The following is a 20,559-nucleotide window of genomic DNA, read 5'->3' as shown; positions in this document are numbered from 1 at the left end:
TCTTCTCGCAAAACTACCGCTTGGGCACATTCCTCTTGGGTCAAATTGCGTGTTTCGCGTTGCATAGCGATCGAGTGTAGAAAATCAAACGAAAGAAAAACTATTGATCACTAGAATTGATCGAGAATTCCTGTATTGAAGAAAACCGTTGAAAGTGGATAACATATGTATGCATAATTCTGATAAAAATAATTATCATTGAGAACACCTTCAGTTGTAGAATAAATTTGAGATTTCCATAATGTGCGTTAATTTTTTTGCGCAGTGTTTACATATTGCAGGAAAAAGGATATTTGCGAACAGGGCTGGATTCAGGCTTGATTGTCTTTACTGAAATCAGGAGAATTTCTATTGAAAGTCGCAATATACGAAGGCTTACTATTAAACCTCACGAAACATGTCATAAGTATCCGATATATTGTTGTGAAAACATGAAAGGTTAGGACCCCAAGCTTTTTCCTAAATCCTGCACTGTTCGTAAACGTGATGCAATGAACGTCTAATCAAAAACTGTACGTTATATTTAATGCAACAGTATGAACATCGAAATTAAGTCTACGTCTAGGTTGAGCAATATTCTTTGCTCTTTAATTCTAAGTAGGAGAATTTGAACTATTTCCTAGAGGAAAGACGTCATTGGCATTTGAGCGTGAAACACTAGACAGGTGAAAACATTGTTATAATTCATCAATTTTTGTATGAAAGAGAAGTAGGTGAACGCCTCATGGTTATTTGGTCCAGTGAATTCATACTGATCGTTTAAACAATCTTCCGAGGAACTATTTGAAAATTCTGAGAATCAACTCAATTCGTCATATAGATACATTTGTAATGTGATTGTAATTAACTATATCAATTATCCCTACAAGGAAAATGTGGGTCCTGATGAGTAACTGAATTTGAACCTCCATATAATACTCCACAACAAACATGGATTATTCGACAGAAGTGTATGTTGGGTTATCTACTTTCAAGATTGTGGACCCTATCGTCTAGTATTTCTTGAGCTGTACCGAATAACCTGCCTAATATGAAGAAGTAAAGCTGGATAATACTGATGATTTTATGGAAAACTCAATTGTTTGGACATTCACAAACTTAGCCTAAGAAATACGTGGTTATATCTGAAATCATTAAGTAATACCAAAAGCTTTAATTGGTCAAACATATGATGACCGAGCCTTGCCCAAATTGATAAGGCTCATTCGAAATATATTTCATTCATGATGAAATCCATGATGCAGATGATGAACTTAGCAAAAGGCCAGAAGGCTAAGCTAATATTCATCAAAACCCACACGTCCGTAGAGAGTACACGAACAACATAAATAAGAATGCGATTCCTCTCAGCAAAAGCTGAATATCATCGTGCAAACATCCCGTGACCAATACTCAAAAGAGAGCCGCCCATAACTGAACCAATTTACGATATTATACTAGACATCAACTTCATTACATTTGCGCCATAATAATGCATGTGGTAATGCTTATGAAATTGAAGAATGTTTTTTGCTGCTACAGCTAGTTCAAGGTTGGTTCGATGTTATAAATGAATCTATATCACTTTAATTAACAATTGTTTTGGCGAATCGTACGGTATGTAAGCGTCGATGAATCTGAAATTGAGATCGAGGGGGTCAAGTTTGTAGTTTCATTGTTTCACGATCACATGCATCATAATCTTGGAATAGAACTTTTGGAAAAATAAGACCAACAGCAAACTCGATTTTAGTATACAAAAGTTGAAAAAAGCGAGCATGTTCAGTATCTACTGGCGTATCAGTTTCAACATAGTTCTGAAAATATTCAAGACTACAACAATTGAGGAAATTCTCTACACTTTGCAATGAATATCAATCAAGTTCTGAGCTTGGTACCTTGGAGAATAAGAGTAATAATCTTCACCTACCCCTATTTTGACACCTACTTCAAACCATCGTCATAAAAGTCACTTAGATCGTTGGCTTCTGATTTATTTCTTTTCCTAGAACCGGATAATTCAGTCACCATCTAATGTTGATAATGAGCGTCATTAATATGAGGGCCTGAAGCCAATACATTAACTATTCCCGAAGACATAGCCTTTTGTGTTACCTACACCAAGCATATTGATTATTCCCACAGTATGCTTGTATAATTTATGTGCAGAAATTCTCAATGAAGTAAGGCAACCTCATTTGCATTACTTATTATGCAAACAAGCCTCTTAACTCAAATTATGAAGATTTGTCCTTATCAACTATCATATTTTGGCGAGGCATTTTTATCTACACGTGTGAACCTTGTAGGCGATTAGAGTTTCTTGAACTTCATTGCAACAAACGCAATTTGGCGAGTTATCTTTTATTTTTCCAAAGATGTGTAGATGATGGTTATAATTAAATAAGATAACTCGAAAACATCCAATATAATCTTACGATACATAAATTAGGCAGTCAACTTATCAGTTTGAATGGAGACGGAATAAATTTTTTGGAGATGTGAATTTTGCAGATTAGGTCAATGCATTGCTGAAGAAGGCGTTCGAGAGGATCATTAATTCATATCGAACTAGTTGATGAAACCGTTGTTATAATTATAGACCTTATGTATAGATAATACCAGGTTGAGATAAATTGCTCTGTTGAATATTTGGCAAACTCTATTGGGAGCAGAATGTCACATTATATTGAAAACTGTCTCATTAAATATTAAGATACTTTTTACTGGGCCACAATATCTTTGGAGTCGATGAACATTAAACGCTTATTTGAATTCCTTGATATATATCCTTGATGATATTGATATTGAACCCTCAGAAAGCTCTATCAATTTTCATTTCCTCTGCAATTATTCATAAAAGGCTAGATTTATGTTAAAAATTCTAACGCACTTCAAGATTAGTTTGAAACTCTACTTGGCAATCACATTTTTACTTGAGTTCATGAGACAAGAAAAATTTGGCTTTCTAACGGTTCAACAATTTTCAAGGGAGTCAAATACATACGTCGTTAAAATTTAGTGCTTCCAGAGACATTATGGCCCTGTAAAAAGTGTGTCAAGGGGGTTCAAATAAAACTCCTGTTTACCAAATTCATTTTTAGGGGGGCTGTATCTCCTTGAGATGAGGCCCACTGGTGAAGTCTTTTAATTTTGTCTTGAGAATCTGTGAGCAAATTTTCGGACACCTTGTTTTAGAAAATGAATTGAAATTTTTGTTCCTTATTTTTCCTGATGCTCATCTAACTCTCCGAGTGCCCCATCCAAATATAGAACGAGTCATCCTCAAATTACTCATGAAGTTCACCCAGAGCGTTAACATGTATAATTTGCAATGAATTTGGCTGCTTGGAGCTTGCAAAGTTGGAGCTGAACCTTGAGCTGAACATTAACCTTAGCGATTACATAAAACATAATCACTATTGAATGCAAACTTGAAATTTTCGAACGCCGAGTTATTAATCATTCGATCTGCCGGTTCTAAACACTGCCAGAAGACAGTGGCGTAGATGCATTGGCACGATAAGGCCTTGAACTTCACGGTTGAAAGACCACGTGTGAAGTATGACTAGATTGTTACCACGAAGGAAATAAAAGAATGCGCTGGACGCCTGAGAATGGCTCTTTTATTGTTGTATTATGGGAGCAGAGAGGGATGTTGGTCCCAGAGGTTTCATGGATGCTGTGTGATTCAAGAGGAATTTTGAATTTCTGTGATATATAGCAGGAGAGAGTTCTGAAAAAAGAAAATGAGAACTGTATGTTTGGAACACTTAATGTGAACAACTTTGTTATTCAGTAGATTTTTCCGTATGAAATGTGAAAATACTGAGGAAACTGGAAGATGTGGGTGGAAATTTGTGTTCAGAGATGATTCATAATGTCGATAACAAACCATATTCCGAAAATCATTCCATTTCATGGAATGGTTTGTGAGATACAACTCAAAATTAAATTTTTTCCATGGATTTTCAACAGTCTGTATCTTTTCAACCGAAAAGAATTCGAAGAAATTGTAAGGAAAATAAGTGTTTCTTTCAACCTCAGGAAGGTTCTGTAAAAATATATGTACAAGTCAAAGACTCAACCTGTATACTGAGTGGCACAATGGATAGAACACCCAGTATTGATCACTCACTTCATTCGTGATAAACAGATTACAAGCAACTTTCAAAAACGTATTTCATGACGATCAAATGTGAATTGCAGGTAAAAAAGCAGTTCAGCATCAGTTTGTTGTAACTTCTTAGAATGAAAACTTCTTTAAAGATGAACATGTTTAATGTGAACTTGAATGCAAAAATCAATCGTAGCGTAGAAAATATCTCCATCACTCCTTCACTAACTCCAGTGACTTTATTCAAATTCATAGATAGACTCGGAGGACTACTTCACAACCGATAATTCTTCGTGAAATTATGCCCATAATCTTCCCGATAAAAAATTGCTCCCAAGAGCTGCAAGCGTGAATCTTATGGATCAGTGACTCCAATTATAGAACCAAGTGAACGCCCCCTCCACGAAAAACTAGTTGGTATTTGACCAATTTCGGAAGTGCTAATAGAGAGAGAAAAACTTGTTGCTGCAGCTCTTTCTTAACCTTGAATCTATAAGTGCATTGTCCTGCACAAACATCTAGGAATAATTTGCGCTAGACTGGTCGGAATAGAGACTATGTGGTGGGAGTTGCTCTATTCGCATGCCAAATTATTGGCTTTACATATTGCCAGGTCATTCAACATTGAATTCTACGCAGTAGGTTCTCATATATGTAATCTTATGTCAATTTATGCAGGCAGGCTCTGAATGTCTATGAGGTGTGTAGGAGCAAAGAAACATTGAACTCGTCTATTATCGCCAAATGGATGTCGCTTCATTGGGATCTGGCAAAAGCACAGATTATTCTGGAATGATGCTATTTGGAGATGGATAGTGCCTAATTTTTTATAGCAAAGTTTTCGGTATTGTGTCGCCCTTTTTATATCGATTCTCTTGGTTTTTAACAGGCAATGCTTCTCAATAACCAGTTTTTTCTCATAATTTCCACTGAATTGGAAGACAAAAAGAAATTAAATCTTAAATAATTAAATATCACTAGAATGCTTATTCCCCCAAAACCCCATCAGCATAATAAGTCTTATTAGTATCACATTATCGAATTATTTCTATAGGTCGAACTCAATGTTTCTTATCCACGTCATTTCAATCAAATTGCTTGGAAGAAAACTTCTAGAAGACACCAGTAAAACAGATAACTATACTCGAAAATGATCCATGATGTAAGTTTTCTCAGATAAGCCTACGAATTCTAGTTCTCAAATGGTGATGGAACTATTCAAATTGTCATTTTTTGTCGAGTCATTCGTAAAATACCCTATGCACGCCTCTGGTTGCCCACCCGGAAACAAAGACATTGCTAACGTAACACCGCACCGAATTTGTGCCTAGTTATAGAAAAAGATAGACGTTGCAGCTTTTTTCTGACCTTGTATCATTAAGTGCATTGTCCTGCAATAACATTAAACTTAGTCTGAATCAAGAGTTCCTCACTTCCCAACATAATAGCAGATCTGGTGGGGGAGAATGGAGAATAATAAGATAATAGATTCTTCTTGGACGATGAACTTTCATTTTGGCCATCACCTCTAATTTGCAAGATGCCAGGTTAGAGTATCAGCTAAGAGGTCTTTAAAAATTATTCTGTCGATGATTTTGATATTGTTGCAGATTTAGGAGTTGAAATTGTCTCATTCTCCATAGAGCCTAAAGCCGTTATTTTCATTGTGTTCAAAAATAAATTATATTCAATATTGTATACCATTTCATGGATCATTTGATCAGGAATCATTCAGACGTCAACTGTTAGAAATTGCGAGAATATCAAGAAAGAATTGTCGTAAACATCTCTCGAACATTGAAATATCAACGACCTGTCCATGATGCAACAGACATGAATTGACCGATTATCTACATAATTGTAGTCTTGGGTTATCACACGAAAAATTATGAATACGGAAAACAAAATTCGAGATATTTGCTCAAATGATCCCGATAAGAGATAGCGGAAAATATTGAAATCGTCAGATTCGAGAATGCAACGAACTCAAAAACGACTTTGAAATGGGAATCAGTCAGTCAACTACAGCGAGTTGGCTGGAGCATATTCCACTTTCGTTTTGTCATATCGATTATACGAAAATTTTCGAACTTTCGAACTTTAGACTCCAGTACAATTGAACCTATCTTTACTTATTTTTCGCATTATGAATATTTGCTGAATTACAGTTGTCGTTCATATTCAGTTATTTTTCATACTGTTGCATTCAAAGACAACCATCAATATCGAAAGATATTTATAATATTGAATACAATACCCTGTAATATCTTCGTTCAAGCTTCCATTGTATAGATAATAGAAAACAATGGATGAATGCATTCTTGAAAAGTTAAAACAAAAATGCACTTATGCTGTGAAGTTTGATATGACTAAACCACATGTTACATATTTTATGTTGGTATTTTCACTGATTATTTTCGTAATTGGGGATTCAGAAATCTGAATAACTGGGAATTCATTAGATCTTATCAGTGTTTCCTTATGAATGGACGGTATTATAAAATTACGACATTTTGCGGTCAAACTACAGGTTAAATAGTGATTAATTGAAGGTTTTCATGAGGTTCTGAAGTTATTCCATTCATGGAAATGAATGAAATGAAATATTCGGTCTCAAGATGGTAAGCTCCTTTAGCGCCTTCGCCATTTTGCACAAGAAAAGTAATCTGAAGAAAGTCGTAAATGAATGATACAGCCAAAGCAATACTTTAACGTTCGTTAGGTTATCATATTTCGTATTCATTCGAAAATCCTACGCTTGAAATCATGAATAAATCTGGATGAAATATCTGCATTTAAATTTGAAACAGATTATATGATTTTCACAAAAATGAGTTTTTCTCAATTATGGATATCCATATGTAGATACCTAATTATATCTTCAATGAAGAATAAGAGAATTCCAATGTTGCACATTGTATGATGAACTACATAAGGTGTGAAGAACAAGAAGTTTATTATTTGGAGAAGAGTGAAAAATAACAGTGTTTTCTATCACTTTTTTTTAAGCTGAATATAAATAGTGTAAATGAATAAATTTATGACGAAGTTCTTCTCAAAGAAAAAGGCAGACATTCTGTGGGAGCAAGAAGGCAATCAAATAAAATGTTTATAGTGCTCCCTTATAAAATCAGCTTGATATCCACCTAATGGCTAAATTTAAGTTCGAAGACAAGGTTTTTTTTCAAAACATGGGACTTTTAGCAAGGAATGATAAGGAACCTCAACTCAAAATGAATGAAGCTATCAGAAATCAATTTTTTAATGGTATGATATGAATGAGGAACGTTTCTTGTGAAACAAATTTAAGGAGTGGCATTTTCTAGCCCTTGCAATTATAGGGGAACACCAACAACTCTTTTAGGTTCTCAGTCGATAATAAAAAAGAGAAAATAAATATGGTAACATGTCTCATTCATTTTTAACCCCATTGAAACATTTGGTTGAATAACTAATGAGCATTTTAATGAATATTTGTTAGGGTAAAAAGCTAGAGACAGGTGTTTTTAGCTTCGGTTACAATTAAAAGAATTCATGAGGCTGCTTTTCTACTTTATTCTTTATCAGTTGTCACTAGCATTTTTCGACGTTTGAAATGAAAAATGAGTAACTAAAAATAATAATTGTGTATCTACGAAGTCACAATAAGATTCAGTTTTACAATAACTGTCATAAGATAAATTTCATAAGGTTACTGCTGAATCTGATAGTATTTTGATTGAATATGCATTTCAATGTAAAGGAATGATGATGAGAATGAAAAATACTCAATATGTGAGATAATTTGTCGTTTTCAAGAGAGTGAGCCTCCAGAATACCATACAGGAAACTATATAATTCTTAGTTGTATCATTGAGTGTTAAACCCCCATTTAATGATTTAATACTCAATGGTTATATTTGAAAATTCAGGAATTTAAATTGCTCTTGACCCATTTATTCATCAAACTGAGTATTTTCTTAAATAAAAATTAAAATAGGTTGCTATATTTCAGCTACACGTCTGAAACTCATCCAGTTATCCTCTAGGAACTTTAAAAAAATTTAATAAAATATATTCGACTCACCTCTCATTTCCATTCTTCACTCATTTGTCGCGAAATCGTATGAAACGCATAAAAGGAACTGACGTCGATCTGCGTAGCCCGCAGTGGTTTCGTAGCGCAGCGAAAAAGCAGAAAAAAAAAGTTACAATTCAAAATCATTCGCACACTCGCCAGCTAATTGCAATAGTTCTAAGCGGCCGCTATTTCTGGCAACCAGGAAAAAATAATGTTTCGACCGGCAGCGAGTTGCCAAATAATTTTGGGGGGGCAGGGGGGCACCGGGTGGGCCAGATTCGCATAGGCCCCATTACGTAAGCCCGCACTGGTGCACGTCGTATCTAGCATCAGCAAGGTTACGTTGCGCGGTCGGCTGTCGCGGTGGGACGCGATGCGTTCATCTATTCGCACAATTTTTATACGGGGGAAATCCACGAAATCATACCACCCTGAATTTGGGTAAAATAGAAGTAAACACTTTGATTGGACTTCTTTTTTCAGTCAAAGTTATTTTATTTTCATTTATAACTTCTTCTTTCTCTTCTCTCTTTTCTTTTTTCCTATTTTTTTCTCTTTTTTTCTAGTCTCTGATTATGTTTTTATCAATAACAACCATTCGTCTATGGACGATAATTCCCCCCATTTAGCGTTGGAGGGTTTTCCAACCAAAAACATTGGAAGAAGATATTTTAAAAGGTTAAAAGGTAATTTGTCATCTTTTGCTTTCGAAAATCTCGATTTTTTGGGTTAAAAACAAGCAAAGTGTTAAACCACCCTAAAATGACCTATTTGTTCCCCTGTCTGAAAGTCAGGGTGCTCTATTACTATACTAGGATATGCATAAAAGAGTTGTTCTGTAGATTCGAAAAAACCTGTTGATGATTTTATTGGCAATTTCACTCCAGTGAGCCCTTCAAAGGCTCGTGAACAGTCTCAGATATTTGAGAGTTTGATATGAAAATATAGGTTTTCGAACATGCTGAATCTATTGCGAGTAATTCCGAAAGCCTATACTCCTTCGTTTAGATTTTCGTCTTCGAAATCGCATTTTTCGAAAATTGCAATTTTCAAACTGAGATATCTCCTGTTATATTCGTCTGATTCAATTAGGATTTCCGGTTTTATAATCAGCATTGCCAAGGCTTCCACCCTAGCATAAAAACTCGATTTCGAAAATCTTGATTTTTTGGGTCAAAAATGAGCAAGGGGTTAGACCCCCTTAAAATGACCTATTTTCTACTCTGTCTGAAAATCAGGATGTTCTACTACTGTCTCAGAATATGGAATGCATAGAATTTGTTTTGAAGATTCTAGAAAACCAAACAGTTGATGCTTCAATAGAGAATTGCACTCCAGAGAGCTCTTCGAAGTCAACTCGAAAATGAAAAGTGGAAAAACAAAAAAAATTATTTTCTCCTAAACTGCGCCAGATATTTGAAATTTCCGTATGAAAATATAGGTTTTCGAACACGCTGAATCTATTGCGAGCAATTTCAAAAGCCTATCTCCCTTCTTCTAGATTTTCATCTTGGAAATGACATTTTTCAAAAATTGCAATTTTCAATCTGCTATATCTCCTGTTATATTCGTCTGATCCAATTGGGATTTCCGGTTTTATAATCAGCATTGCCAAGGCTTCCACCCAAAGGCAAAAACTCAATTTCGAAAATCTAGATTTTTTGGGTCAAAAATGAGCAAGGGGTTTGACCCCCTTAAAATGACCTATTTTCTACTCTGTCTGAAAATCAGGATATTCTATTACTGTCTTAGGATATCGAGTGCATAGAATTTGTTTTTAAGATTCTAGAAAACCAAACAGTTGATAATTCAATAGAGAATTGCACTCCAGAGAGCTCTTTGAAGTCAACTCGAAAATGAAAAGTGGAAAAACAAAAAAAATTATTTTCTCCAAAACAGGGCCAGATATCTGAAATTTTTGTATGAAAATATAAGTTTTCGAACACGCTGAATATATTGCGAGGAGTTTCGAAAGCCTATCTCCCTTCGTTGAGATTTTCATCTTGGAAAGGGCATATTTCAAAAATTGCAACTTTCACTTGATAATTCGTCAAGACCGAACGGTTGCGCTGAGGTGAAGGAACTTCTCAGATTTATTACTAGAAGTATGGCTCTATCAGAATATGTACCACATTAAGATCTACGATTATTATCCTGAAAGAAAAACTATTCGAAAGCTGACCTAACTTGAAAGTTGAAAAATGGAAAAATTAAAAATTTTATTTTTTAGTGAAAAGTGTTACATATTCGAAAGTTTTCTCTCTCATTATTTCACCACCTTTTCAATGGTCTCAGTTTTACACCAGTTGTTCCGTTGTAACAAAACCCATAAAGAACTCCCACCACCCTAGTTTATGCTCCCTGGTCGATTGATTCTCTATCTCCTGAATTTCAGGAACAATTCCCTATCCATTCATTTTGTACTCATAAATTATTAGAAATTATAAGCCCAGAATCGATACTCCCGCCATCAGGAGGGGTTCTCTAATGGTTGAAACGATTAATCCAATCGAATTGCAATAAATACCTACATGCCTCCTAGCACGATGATACGGCATGAAATTCTGGAATGATGAACTAGAATCCATCCCGATATTGATTAGTTTTTTCGGCTTGCATGCCGACAGAATTTTTATGGTTTCATTTCATTATTCGGCACATGACAAGAACTAACAAACCTAAAAAGTTCACGTTGGTATAGACAGGGTGTATGGTTCCTTCGAAGCAGAAATATGTATACGAAAGCCATCAGAAACCACTCAAATAGTAATAGGTAACTAATCTTTGGAAGGAATCTTTCTTTCTGTGGAAAAAGTTGGATAGTAATACTTAAAATAAGAATTTCAATTTTCATATTTGAATCTGTACGTGTATATTCATTATATCTTCCATTAGTAAATGCTGGGACATGATATAATACACGTATGTATCTATATATTTGATATTTCAACAAATTCTCTCTGAATATACCCTAGACGAAAACTTATCGGAAATAAGTTTTGGGGAAGCATACATTTTTAAAAATAAAATGTCGCTTGGCAATGCAGGCTAGACTGTTTACGAAAGGAACTATTTATATTGGGACACTCTATATTTCTGGCAATGGAACCTTGAGTATGCAAATTTATATCAGACGTAAACTTACATTTTTTCGTCAAAACATAATATATTCTCTTCGGAATTGGATCAAGTAAGATGAGGTAGAATTCAGAATTTGGCGAATATATTGTAGTATTCCTGACTGAAATATTAGCCTCATTCGTAAGATCAAATTTAAAGGGCTTTATAAACCACATAGGGATAATAGGAAATACATAGTGAGTATTTTTTATTTTTCTCATGAACGTAGAGTTCCCATTCAATGACTTCTATAATGATCAAACAGTAGAGTGGTCTAGACTCTAGGTTGTAGTCTCAGGTGACGATAATATTGATTTTCTTGGTATTTAACTGTTTATTGAATTTTCAGGGGATTTGTTTTTCGGACGAGTCATATGCAAGTTGAATGTCATTAACATCTCACACTTCCTCTAATCTAAATATTGAATTCAACTTGTGAGATCGAGTTATACAAACAAAATCCACCAGTCGACCATTGTCTGAGATAACAACGATTAGGCACTCAATTTACGATTCATAAGTAGATTATTTTCTAATAACAACTCGTAATTTTCCGGCGCTCCGATAAACAAATAACTGAGATTGTTTTTATTTTCACGAAAAATATTTGTGGCCATATCGATACGGAGTTCTGGCAACAAAGTCAATGTCGAACGCTCTTGAGTGTGTATGGGTTAACCGAAACTGATATAGAGTTTTGACGTCCAATCATGATTCGCTTTCAGCAGATAAACTCTCGATTCGATCGTTATTTTATTGTTTGTCCGGATGGGTTTCGAAGCCTATGCAAGGTCAGAAATATCACCGATATCAAGAAGGTTGCAATGAATCGATATTTCCTCTATTCTTTCAATCACGAAATCTATTTCAGACGTCAAAGTTTCACATTCAGGTCCTTATTTTGGATGAATCTTGCTTCACCTCATAATTAACGTCGTTCAAAAAAATTCCTAGTCAAGTTGGCTATGAATTTTGAATGTCGATGTTCTGTGTGTGAACGTATTTCATTCCTTGATTCAGTTCATGTTTCCAAAACGAAAATGAGAAATAAACATTGATGACATCAACCTTCATTTAGATACGAGGATATATTGAAAAATTCTTAGCCTACTATAGAACCAAACAAAATTTCAATGTCAGAATATTTTCTTACTCAACATATTCTCCTCTTAATTGAATACATTCATTACAGCGAATCTGCAACGTCTCTAGAACTTTCACAAAAAAAAAATGTTTCTTCTTGCTCTGCAAACCAGACCTTCACAGCTTTTATTACCTCCTCGTTGAAAGAAAATTTACAACTTTTTAAACTTTTTTTCAATTGAGGAAAGGAGATGATATTCGGATGGAGCCAAATCTGGTGAATAAAGGGGATGCTCTAGTATTTCAAACCCCAAATCACGAATTTTTTGCATGGCAACATGAGATTTGTGTGCAGGAGCATTATCCTGCAAAATCAAAACACCTTTGTATAGCTTTCCGCGTCTTTTCTCTCTAATTTATTCCCGTAGAGTGGTCAGTAATGTCGAATAGTAATCTCCGGTTATTGTTCTACCCTACCCTACCCTATCCAAAAAATCAATAATGATTACTCTATGGCAAACCCAAAAAACTGAAGCAAGAACTTTTCCAGCAGATTTTTGGACACGAAACATCTTAGGTCTTGGAGAAAAAGAGTGTCGCCATTCCATCGATTGTTGCTTTGTTTCTGGATCGTAGAAATGTACCCAAGTTTCATCCATAGCAGGCCCGGATCTACGATTTTTTCTGACCGGGGCAAAAATTCATGATGGCGCCCCCCCCCCCCCCCCCCCCTTCTAAGGTTCGTAGGAAAAATCTAATTGCATATTCGTCATCGCTTTCAACCCGAGCTATTTTTTTCACTAGTTCGAGGTCGTATAGATTATGCAATTAGATTTTTCCTAAGATGAGTACTTTGGGAAAAGAATCACTCTTATTTTCTTCCCATTGTTCCATCAAAACATATTTTTTCTCATTATTCCCTTAAAAGTTATTCTTTTCCCAAAATACTCCCAAAAATTGCATATTCGTAATCTACGACCTCGAATTATAATAGTTGCAATCGTTCGAAAAATAAAAAAGTTTGTATTTACAAGAATGTCGTTTACAACCCGCCCTCGTCTATCGTTTTTACCCGCGCTTCATGAACGAAATTATTCCGAACAAAAATTTATTTTTTTAGCTACATATGTCGACCCGGATCATTTTACATATTAATTCAAGATCGTAGATCACGAATATGCAATTAGATTTTTGGAGGATCAGTATTTTGAGGAATAAATCACTTTTAGTGCAAAATTTCGGAAATATTGGTCAACTTTGAAGAGCTGTAGCAGCTAGAAAAAAGGCACTAGTCATATGCTGTTTTTCTTTGTGATGAATTGGTTCTTTGCGAATATAAAAAACCACACTTCATTCATCTATCACGAACAGTTCAGATTTTATGAATTTTTCCGCGAAGGTCCAAAATTTCCGATTTTCCATCGACCATAACATGAAAAATGATTTTTTTTTTAAATATCTGTTTGCATATTCGTGTTCTACGCCCTCGAATTAGTGTACAGAATGAATTCGGTTTTGATCGGAGACCAAAAATATTCTTCAAAAAATCGCCCACTCTGTATATATTTCATTTTGTGAAAACATTTTAAAACACTCAATTTCGTGAAATTTTTGTATAAAACATTTTTTTGTACCTCTCTTAGTTACAAAGTTAAAGGGGGGCTCAAATTATGGTGAAAAACTCTGTACCTACATCTATGGAAAATTTGAAAAAATTTCAATCTTACTGATTTCCACCAAAATTGGTGTTTTTACTAAGGCATAGATTACGAATATGCAAATAGAATTATGCTGAAAGGATTAGTTTTTAAGTTATGGTCTATAGAAAATCGGAAATTTTGGCCCTTAGTTCCAGATGAGAAGGCGATGAGTCAACAGGCAAAGAAATTACTGCTGGACGCAGTGTGAACATATTATTATATATTATATCAGATCTTTCAACCTATTTCACCCAAGTGTGGCGGTCATTCGTAGATGACTGAATAATATGCAGTTAATTGATCCCTCATTGATTTTAAAGATTTTAGGCATATTGATGGTTTATCATGTTTCCATTCTACACTTTCCATTTTGGCACTAGGAAATTAATTTTTTCCGAGAAAATCAAAAGTAAAAAAATTTTAACCTCTGGTTGATTTTGGCGCCCCCTTGGGCTGGCGCCCGGGGCAAGCGCCCCGCTTGCCCCCCCCTAGATCCGGGCCTGTCCATAGTAACAATTCGGTCTACATCGTTTTCAAATCGAGCATAGATCGAACGCGATGCTTCTACCCTTGCACGCTTTTGGTCAACATTCAAACATTTGGGAATCCATTTTGCAGCAATTTTTCTCATGTCCAAATTGACGTGAAATATATGATGAACGTGTTCGTATGAAATATTCAGTGCTTCAGATATCCGTTTTAGCCAAATTCGACGGTCTGATAAAATCGTGTCATCAACTACATCGATATTTTCGAGGACTGACACAGAAACTGGCCTTCCCGATCGGTCAACATTTTCAATGGAAAATTTACCTCTGTTGAAGCTTGCAGTCCAAATTTTCACGGTCGCATACGAAGGACATTAATCACCAAAGGTATTAAGCATATCTTCGTAAATCTGCTTACCTCTTAACCCTTAATACAGGTACTTGATGATGGCTCGATACTCCAATTTTTCGATTTTCAAAATTTCGGTGGACATATTCTTTCTTTTAATTTATTGCGTAACTCTGGTTTACTTTTTTGACCTCAAACTTCACACTGACACTTCTAATGAGGTATTGTTCGTTGCTATGGTAACGCAAAATTGTTTTTATGCATGGAACTGGTCTAGGCTAATTAGATATCAATACATCCTCGTATATCACAGTTTTGTATGGAAAGATACTAGCAGTAGCTAGTAGCTTAGGCTTCTTAAGCTGTGTGCGCTCTGGCTCTGGCTTAGCTTTTTGAAAATAACTGTATTGGACCTTTCATCAATTTCAATTCAATTTAAAAGGTTTTTAAAAAAGTTGTAGGTGTTTTATAGCTGGAACAGACTGACTCATCTTCAGAAGAGTGTAGTTTTCAGTTTTCTAGGAGAATTCCAGAAAAACTAAAGCGAGACGCTTTAGTGTACAGCCCAGTATACTTCAAATTCCCATATAATCAGGGCGACGTCAGATTCAGGTGCACAAGGCCACGCGCGCTTTCCATATGAGCAATTAATTGAAAGTTTCCCGGGCCCCCTTTGAGAAAGTGTGTTTGATCAATTTCACCTACAAATTTCGGAATATGCCTACCCCGAATCTAATAAGTCCCTGCAAACCGTGTTTGTATCCGTAAAATTTGATTTTCGACAAAGTTTTAATGGAAACGTCACCCGGGGTTGTTTTGGTGCCTTCGAATTAATGGCAGGCTCCATTTCTCCCGTTATAATTTCACCTCTATCGATTTTCAATGCCCAGCCTACGCGGATCCTGCGTTGTCATTGACCCTGATCCGGTGTTTTGTTATCTGGCGGGGACATGCCGGACGGAGGGGTTGATTTTTGTTGTAATTCGAAATTGAAAGGGTAGAATTGGTGGGTTTGCTGGAAAAGCTGGAAGCTTTCAATTGACGGTCATAACTTTTAATGTACTATACTTTCTTATCGTTAATTAAGTCTTTTGTTCATTCACCGTATATTGAATTATTTTTTCGTGATTTTCGAAAAAGTTTTTCATAGTTTAGATCCTCAAGAGACACTTCTCGGGGAGATGGCTAACAGTATTGATGAATATACAGGGTTAGAACTATTTAGAGGCTGACTATAGGAAAATCGAAAACCGTTAAAAATAAAAGGTGGCTCAAATTACAAAAATTAGTACACCAGTATAGTCTCTATATAGAATTATGACTACATACCGAATTTCGTGTAGTTATCTCCAAAAACAAATGAGTTATGAAGAAAAAATGATAATCTTAATTTTCAGTTTTTTCGGGATATCTCAGGAAATATCAGAGATATTTGGGAACTGTTTACACCTACCCACTCATCCTTGAATAACACAACTTTTTTGTTATTTAAGCTACCCTGTATTTCTAACGGTTTCCGATATCCCTGTAGTGCTAAATAGTTCTAACCCTGTACCAAGTATAATTTGTTGAAATTTTTTTTTATACATATTTCTTAAGGTTAGGTAGGTTATTAAATGATCAAACTCTAAGAAAATCCAACTGTAGGAAAAAAATTATTATTGTTTGTCTCCCACAATGTCTTATGCACTCAGAAATTAATTCTTCTAATAAGATGAATAAGATGAACTATCTACTCTTGAGGTTCAAGCAACTTGTACCTATGTCGAATTGCTTCTCAAATAATAGAAGGAGCAGTCACATCTTCTATAACGAAAGTATTTTCAGGAGCAGTGCTTTCATCATCGATGCTCAAAAAAAAGTTCTCGCTGAATTTTATTACTGCCTAGAGACGTTATCTCCTCCATATCTCATGGCTAATAACTGCCAATCGCACCTGCCAGTTATGCGTGAGCCGGTTTTCCTTAATCTAGGCAAAATCATAAAAAATACCTGGTCAAAGGGGGCCCACTTTCATAGAACTGAACATGGGCGTAGTTATCGAAAGGGGCCTTCAATATTTAAGTAGCTTCTTGATGACTAATCCAGACTTATTCATCGGAAACCTTTGAGAATCTTGATGGTAAAAAGCAGCCAAACTGTGAAAAATACACTGTTTTAATTTTTGTACCAGAAAGCCTGAATCTGGTAGCCATCCATACATGATTTCAGAGGGATAGAGATGAAGCTTTTTTCTATCAAATTTTCACTTATGAGCATGGAAAATTCTATAGAAAAATACGAATCAAACAATTATCAAGTAAGTAATCATCAGATCTTCAACCAAAAATTAGTTTGGTGGGTTTTTATGGTAAAAAATGCATTTATTTTAGAACAAAACTTATGAACAGTATTGTCCATCGCTGGTTACTAGAATTTTCATCCCTCAGGCATTTTAGAAAGCCATCTCGAAAAAAAGCCTCATTTATTGAGAGAGTCTTGTCTTCAACGCTGAAATCACCATTCTTTTAACGTCGAAAGCATTGCCTACATTATTTATAAGTTGGAGCATTTTCACCATAAAATTCAACAAGTATTTGATGCGTATCAGCTGCATTTTTCTTTCAAATAAAGCAGAAAAATGCTGTTTAGTTAACACATAATTTGACATATCCAGCACAGTGAAAACAAGATTTTGTTCGAAATTCAAAACAATTTGAACAGAATATTGATGATTTGACGTTTAGCCTTTTTGAAACCACCAAAATTAACTGGCGATAATGGCATAAGTCACGTTTAACAGTCGAATATCAAGACTTGAGTGAATTTCTGAATTGTTCCTTCGATGTCCCCTGCTCACACGCCTATGACCGCGAGATTCTCTCGCCCAACAACTTCCTCCTCTATCAGGACCAAGGAAGAGATCCCTAGATTTCGGCTCATTCAATGCGTTCGTCAAACAGAGCTCGCGTAGTGCAGGTTTGCAAATACCAGCTCCTCACAAGTGGCCCTGAAAAGTTTGGAATTATGAGGGGGAACGGCAAGGGGGGCATCAGCGGGCATTAGCCGCTCCTAAGGACACAGGAGGCAGCATGTGCACGTTGACGTGTGCGTGTGCGTTCTCCAACCGCTCTCCCCCAGCCCCGTCTCGAACACTCCAAATCATCGGCCAGGGCCCGCTCGGATGCTGGCCCGAATAACTCTATTATTGCGATCTCGATCCAATGCAGATTTCAATTCGTATTTTTATCGTGCTCGAGGTCGCCACACTGCGACGTCCTATTTGTCGATTTCCAACTATTCAGATGGGATCTTGGAGGTCGTGGGGGATATTTGGGTCTCTAGAAAGGGAAAACGATGCGGGGGCATCCTCACTAGCGTCCGATTATACTGGACTTGAATAAATTGACCCTTTGTTATGGTCAGAAGTTCATTAAGTTCAAGAGTACAACTGTAAAGAAACTTCTATGGCATGGAATATATTTTTTCTGATAGTCGTTTATAATATTGTAATAGAATGTCCATATACTCTTTTGTGACATAGCAGTTGGAGTTAATTATCAAATTCTATGACTTTCAGTCATAAGTAAAGAGCAGAACAGAGCACAGTATAATTTGTCTCAAGAGAAGACGCATTTTTTTGAGATGGAATCAGAAAATTGCCCGAGAGGTGAAAAAAGTATTAGCACGCAAAGGACAATACCTTGGAAGATCTGCTGATTTTTTCTGACATAAATACATATTTTTGGCCATAAAAAAAACGTACCGAACTTATTTGAATTCCAATATTTGTATTTGCAGACTTCTTTATTGTTGTTTCCCTAGCAGCAATGGTATTACATTGTTAATTTCATAATTCGTACAATCAATCATTTCGTCAGGTAATATTTATAATATTTTTCAAATAACTCAAATACATAGAAGAGTTGGTATACTATACTATAGGACCAGCTGTTTGATCTCCAGTATCTCCGAAGTCTCGATATATTATAGAAGGTCACATCTTAATACAGTACAGTAATCTATTAATACAGTATCTACAGTAATCTCTTAGTACAGCACTCCCCACATTGAGAAAGAAGACCAAATGCAGCTTCTAAAATAGTTCAAAAGGGCAATTCATTTTTCTGCTAAACACAAAATTCGAATAGGACGAACACTGAAATTACCATAACTTATTGTCCATCACCACTTGAATGGTATTTCAAAGAGATAAAAATCCCATCAAAAGCTATGTATTCTCGTATAAATTTAGTAACTTCTATCGATTTTGTTCACAAAAATAGCTGACATATGCGTATATATTCATTGAAATAAAATCCTTTTTTTTTCATCTCGAAACTCGAAATTATATCTGGAACAAAAAAAAAATAAGGAAGCATGTGATAATTTATTTGCAGGATCAATGGGTTTAAAAGTAGAGAAGGAGGTCATGAATAAAACCAAAAATACTGACATAATCGAACACAAAACCTCCCGATCAAAATCTTTTCACGGAATTTTCAGTGTTAATTTTTAAGCATACTTTGATGAAAATTCTCTTCTGTATTTGAAAATGAATTGAATGTTCAAATATATATGTATTTCTTTATAATCTTCTCTCTCACTCTTCCAGGAAGATTATTATACCTAGTTATAGTGGTTCATCAATAAATGAAGAGTGAATACATCTCAAGAGTTTTCTTCTTAACAAATAATTGTAATAGTGTCTCAGTAACGCTATTTTTTAGAGCAAGCTATTATTTTTCTCAGTTCACAAGCAGAAATGTTCGATTATAAATCAATGATTGTATATGATTCGGATATTTGCATTTGTATACCTATTTACAATGGTAAATAATAACCTCTTAAAAAACATTATCCTCAATCGCTTTATAGGAGTATATGAAACTGAAACAAATGGGAATAAGCATATAAATAGAATTATTAAGGAAGTTTTCATCTCTGAGATTTCATATCATTAACAATAATAATGAGATTATTTATATCCTCCTCATTACAAGGTTTTTAGTCGGGTGCTAAATGGCGAATGCGCCGGTCGCGAAATATAATATTATTTATTATCGACTTGAGAACATTTTCGAATAAACAAATACACACAGAGAAGGGAGAAGGAATCCAGCCTTAAATTTCAAATTGAAATTCGATTCAAGAGTAAACAAATCAATGGAAGGAGGACAGTTATCTAGAACCGAAAGGAGCCTTCATGATGGAAAAATATAATTCATTGTGAATATTTTTTTCTCACTCCTTAGTCATGAGATCGAAAAACATTCATGTCATCGTCAAATCACGAATAAACAAGAGCAGCATTCCACCAAAATCGTTCAAAATAAATATTATCCAATTAGTTCACCCTATTGAGCCTATATGAATCAATAAGCCATTCAGCAAGGTGAAAGACCCCGAAAATGAAATTTCACCTATGTAAATATCGGCACTCTTTCCACAATTCCCACAGGGTGGAAAACTGTTATTGCACCTCCATATAAATTTCGGTTTTCACGCGATGCCTCGAGTTGGGTAGGAGTGGTAAGCGAGTTAGTCGATGACGTGGAAATTTATGTATGTAGATTGAGAGGGTGGAATAATAATTTATATCATATTCGGAAATATATATCCTTCTGTTGAATCGGCGCTAGTTGATTTCTAATTCGCTAATGGATTGGATGTGTGGCAGAAGA

The 20,559-nt window shown here is 35.3% G+C and overlaps 1 protein-coding gene across 2 annotated transcripts in view; it reads right to left on the bottom strand.

The window, feature by feature from the left end:
* LOC123311007 (zinc finger protein chinmo-like) overlaps positions 1-20,559 on the bottom strand; it is a 62,965-nt gene that overhangs the window by 35,888 nt on the left and 6,518 nt on the right. The window contains exon 1 of one of the 2 annotated variants that reach the window (XM_044894751.1): positions 8,163-8,385. The exons of the other annotated variant lie outside the window; for it this stretch is intronic. Within the exon in view, the coding sequence (XP_044750686.1) occupies positions 8,163-8,175 (13 nt within the window). The 5' untranslated portion in view covers positions 8,176-8,385. Of the gene's footprint in view, positions 1-8,162; positions 8,386-20,559 lie in introns of those variants that run through there. 2 annotated transcript variants of the gene reach the window in all.

This window comes from Coccinella septempunctata, chromosome 4, assembly GCF_907165205.1.
Source record: "Coccinella septempunctata chromosome 4, icCocSept1.1, whole genome shotgun sequence".
NCBI lineage: Eukaryota > Metazoa > Arthropoda > Insecta > Coleoptera > Coccinellidae > Coccinella > Coccinella septempunctata.
Note: the sequence above shows the minus strand (reverse complement) of the source record. Positions and strands in the feature narration are given on the sequence as shown.